The sequence below is a fragment of the Cygnus olor genome, chromosome 23, assembly GCF_009769625.2.
Source record: "Cygnus olor isolate bCygOlo1 chromosome 23, bCygOlo1.pri.v2, whole genome shotgun sequence".
NCBI lineage: Eukaryota > Metazoa > Chordata > Aves > Anseriformes > Anatidae > Cygnus > Cygnus olor.
Window position 1 is genome coordinate 3,089,104 of NC_049191.1, and position 4,535 is coordinate 3,093,638.

The window sequence follows — 4,535 nt, forward strand, 5'->3', positions numbered from 1 at the left end:
TCCGCCGGGGCGTCCGGTTGCTCGGCGCGGCGCATGCGCTTTAGGGAACAAACGAGAGGCGGAGTCTCCATAGCAACAACGGCGCCAGCAGGGCGGTAGCGCTGTCGCCGTAGCGACAGCGCCACCCCTCCCATAGCAACAGCGCCGCCTCCATAGCAACAAGGGCGCCGCCATGATCCCGCCGCCGGACTCGCTGCTGCGCTACGAGCCGCCGGTGCTGGTCAGCCGCCGCGCCGAGAAGCGCTCCCCGGAGGTGAGCGGGGCCCGGGGGCACGGCCGGGGCCTGCCCGAGGCCTGTCCCGGCCCCACGTTGCTCTCTCCCGCCCCCCCCCCCTCCGCAGGCCCGCCCGCTGAAGGGGACCCCGCAGCCGCCGCCGCAGCCCGGCCCCGGCCCGCAGCCCCGGCCCCGGCCCGCTGCTGCCGCGGCCGCCGCCGAGTGCAGGCAGCCCCAGGAGCTGCTGAACGCCATCCTGCCGCCGCGGTGAGACCGGGGAGGGGGGGGGGGGGGGGGAAGCCGCCGAGAGGGCCCAGGTGGGCCTCCCGGCGGTCCCCATCCATCGCCGCCCTCCCGGTGCTTTTGGGTGCAGGGAGTGGGAAGAGGACAAGCAGCTGTGGGTGCAGCAGGTGTCCAGCGTGCCCAGCACCCGCCTGGACGTCGTGCACCTCCAGGAGCAGCTGGACCTGAGGCTGCAGCAGCGGCAGGCGCGGGAGACCGGCATCTGCCCCGTGCGCAGGGAGCTCTACTCGCAGTGCTTCGGTCAGTACCGGCGGTCACAAAAACACCGCTCCTCTGCCTCAGTCCTTGTCCGCCTCACTGCTGCTCTTTCCACATTTCGCACAGCCTTGAACCCCGCAAGAAGGGATACAAGGCCAGGGTTGCCTTTCCGGCAGCCACACTGCACCTGCCTTCCCTGCCCCTCATCAGTGCACTGCAGCTCAGACTGTGACTGTAACATTTACCTACCCACGCTGAGAGCTGTCAGAGATGTAGCATTTTGTGTCCCATTATCCACAAAAATGACATGTTGTGACAGTAATCTTACGTATATGTAAAAGATACAAAGAGGCTTAATCTTGGCTTAGTTGTTCATAACCTGAATAGTTAAACTAACCTAAAACACAGCTTAACTCTTAAATACTCTTATATCCTCTGCAAAAGTGTTAAATTCCCTTACTTCTCTGATCTTCCCAAATGCAAGAGACTGCTGTTTGAGCAGAATTCTTCTGGAGGCTCTTGCCTCTTCTGACAACTGCATAAAATCATTACAAGTTTTAAGGGGTTTGCTGTTATGCTTTCCGTGGGACAGAAACAGTCATTACCAGAGTTTCTATACACCACACTGCTGCATGTTAACGGATTTATTTGATAGCGCTTCACGCTGTAGCTGTAAAGTAACAAAACCAAAATTACGACCATCTCCTGTAAACCAACGTTGCTCTCGTAGTGCAAAGAACAGGTAAAAACCAAGAACTTCGGGACCCTGTGCATCTCCAGCATTCCCAGATAAATGTCAGGAAGTTACTCAATATTTTTGTACCTTTTCTTTAAAGATGAATTGATCCGTGAAATTACAATCAACTGTGCAGAGCGCGGACTATTGCTGCTTCGAGTCAGGGATGAAATCCAAATGACAATTGCTGCTTACCAGACGCTGTATGAGAGCAGCACTGCGTTTGGCATGCGGAAGGCGCTGCAAGCTGAGCAAGGCAAACATGACATGGAAAAGAGAGTAAGTCGGTCTGTTAAACCAATAATACTTTTCCACATGTGATATGGCATAAGAATGTTTTATATAAAAATCAATTATTTCTACTTCCACTGGGTGGCAGTAAAGATCATCAAAATAACTGTCGTGCTGCTTCCCTAAGGCTTAATTGCATTTCATAAGCTATTATACCTGTAGCGCTTTAAAGACTGTACAACATAGTGTAAAATTGAGAAATCAAATGAAAATTGACTGTTAACAAACAAACCTTGAGAGATCTGTACTATTTTCTAAGATTGCAGAGCTAGAAGGGGAAAAGCGGGAGCTGGAAAGACAGGTGAGCGAACAGAAAGCTAAATGTGAGGCTATTGAAAAGCGTGAAAACGAAAGGCGGCAGATAGAGGAAAAGAAACACACTGAAGAGGTTCAGTTCCTGAAGCGAACGAATCAACAGCTGAAGGTTAGCACAGAAATGCAATTCTAAATAGCAATGGTAAACTTTGGCATTTTTAATTAGAAAGATGTAAAACTAACTTTCTCCTTCCCGTTTATAGTAGTTACATTTATGATGCACTTGTATTAATGTCCCGCTTTCTTTAAATTCTCGAGGAAGTGGGAAGATAGCAAGGATTTATTGTACTTGTGCCTTCTTAATGGAACTATTTAGCAGCAGAGTTGAAGTGTGGTGGCAGCACCATCACATTTTCTTGGAACTTCCTATCTCCATCTAAGATAACAGAGCTATAGACAATGCAAAACAAAACCTAGGAAGGGCAAGCGCATATTGCTGACTGGATTTCTAGGCCTCTAAACGTCTGTTATGTCACATCTGAAGTGTAGCTACTATATTATAGGTAAAAGCACTCTTCTATTCACTTCTTGCTTGCTAACAGGCTCTCATGGAAAACACTGAAGCAATTTGTCCTATGGTGATTTGACTGGATCACTGAAATTGTTTTGGATCTGACAGGAGTAATTTTGTGCATGCTACTTTAATGAAAAGAGAGGTTCTGTTAATTGCTTTGCTTTTGGAAGGAATCATAAACAACTGTAAACGTTTCTGGCTAGAGCAAAAATACTTCCTTTACACCCAGCTGCTTTCCTTATCTCCACTATTCCTAGTTTTCCTTTCTAAACCATTAACATCCTCAGGCCATCTTGAAGTATTTTAGGGCACGAAATAGAGTAACTGTTAGAGCAAATGTGTGCTGCCACCGGACCCATGTTTCTTCCTTTAAGTACAAGTATTTTAACAGCTGTGTATATACCACTGTTGTAGTTTATTTTTATGGCAGCTCTAGGAAGAGGACAACCTAGGAGTCCTGGAAGCTTCACACACTACACGCTCCCCAAGCACGGGTAGCACTCTGATCAATCTCTTTAACTGGGCGTCAAGTTGTCTCAGTAACTGAAAAACTTGCTGTTCCCAGCTACTTTTGTCCCAGAGTCAGTTTGTGTTCCAAACCCTAGAGAGCCAAATATTTAATTTAGCTAACATAGTCCAGCCTGAAATCAGAGAATTCAGACCACTGTTTCAACAGCTTTTATTTAATTTCCTCTTCAATGCTTTACATTATAAAATGAGCCTTTCATTGTATGGAACCAAGGCCAGCTCTTTTCTTCTCAGAATGCAAAAAGTGTGTATGCCAAGAATGAAAAGCTAATTTATAAAACATGTAGTAAGGAATGGAATAGCTAGGGAAAAACCCTGGCCTGTTTCTCTTGAAGTATTGCAGCATCCCTCAGCTCCTCGCTTTGAATATCTAACAAATTTATCACTTTTCATCAACGTACGTTTATTTTTTAGATTGAACCTAATTTGACTTACTGTCTCATTTGTTTTTCAGGCTCAACTTGAAAGCATCATTGCACCGAATAAGTAGGTTTTTTTTTTTGGTGCCCTCCAGGCAGTGCTCTAAAGAGCTGTCAGAGCAAGAAGTTTGCAATTAGTGACAAAGATCTGTCTTCAAAAAAAACAATACTGAATTTTCACTTACCGGTAACTGAAGGCAGTGTAATTGTATTATTTGTCCCTTTTTCTCTTGAAGAGTTGAAATTCAAAAGCTCCATTAGTTACTGTGCCCTCTTTCAGTGCCACCTCAGCATGTAGCTCCTTGAATAGTGAACGTCTGGGACTTGCTTGTCGGTAATATGCTAATGACCTTCAAAGCAATAAACTACTAAATGCTTTTACAAACGAGCATCTCTGTAATGTTATTACTCTGAAAATGTTGTAGAAAACTTTGAAGTCATACACGAAGTGTCTACAACTAATGTGTCACATTCATTATTAATCAATTTTTAGATATCTCCTGGACAGAAGTGGTTTGGAGGGTATTTCCCTGAGTATGTGTCAGTTGGTGTTAACTGTACATCAAAATCCCTTTTCAGAAGTGGTGTAACCTAGGACGAACAATACCCAAGCTTTCCAAATGCTTACTTCTAATGAAACAAAGAGGTACGATGCCGTTCTAAGCACCACTACTCAGTGAAAGCAAACGAAAACTTGAGTTGAGGTACCTGTGTAACTCGTTGGTTATATATAGCAAGCTGACATAGGAAAAACCTCACTGTAGTCATTTGAGCAGCTCTGTAAAAGCTAGCTTCCAGAAAAGGAAAAAGAACGTTTCAGGATGTGTTTTGCAAATGCAATGTTTACTGGCCTTAGATGGTGATGTGGAAACACCACGATCTCCAGTTGCATAAAGAACTTTCAGATGATGCAGAAAAAGAGCGAGATGTTACTCCTGGGAACAAGACAGACAAGGCTAACAGCTTTGACTAGGAACTGCGAGTTTTATATTAAAAAAAGGCACTGCGTACTAGAGC

General features: G+C 45.8%; 1 protein-coding gene across 2 annotated transcripts; it reads left to right on the forward strand.

The window, feature by feature from the left end:
• Positions 1-113: 113 nt before the first annotated feature.
• Positions 114-3,904, forward strand: DNALI1 (dynein axonemal light intermediate chain 1). 2 transcript variants are annotated; one of them, XM_040534703.1, is made up of 6 exons: positions 114-253; positions 342-481; positions 588-757; positions 1,588-1,730; positions 2,002-2,166; positions 3,554-3,904. In XM_040534703.1, the coding sequence occupies exons 1-6, from the start codon at positions 173-175 to the stop codon at positions 3,587-3,589; spliced, it is 735 nt and encodes a 244-aa protein (XP_040390637.1). In that variant the 5' UTR covers positions 114-172; the 3' UTR covers positions 3,590-3,904. The 2 variants fall into 2 exon arrangements, with proteins under 2 accessions (XP_040390637.1, XP_040390636.1); XM_040534702.1 differs by having other exon boundaries at positions 125-253; positions 1,552-1,730.
• Positions 3,905-4,535: the final 631 nt, after the last annotated feature.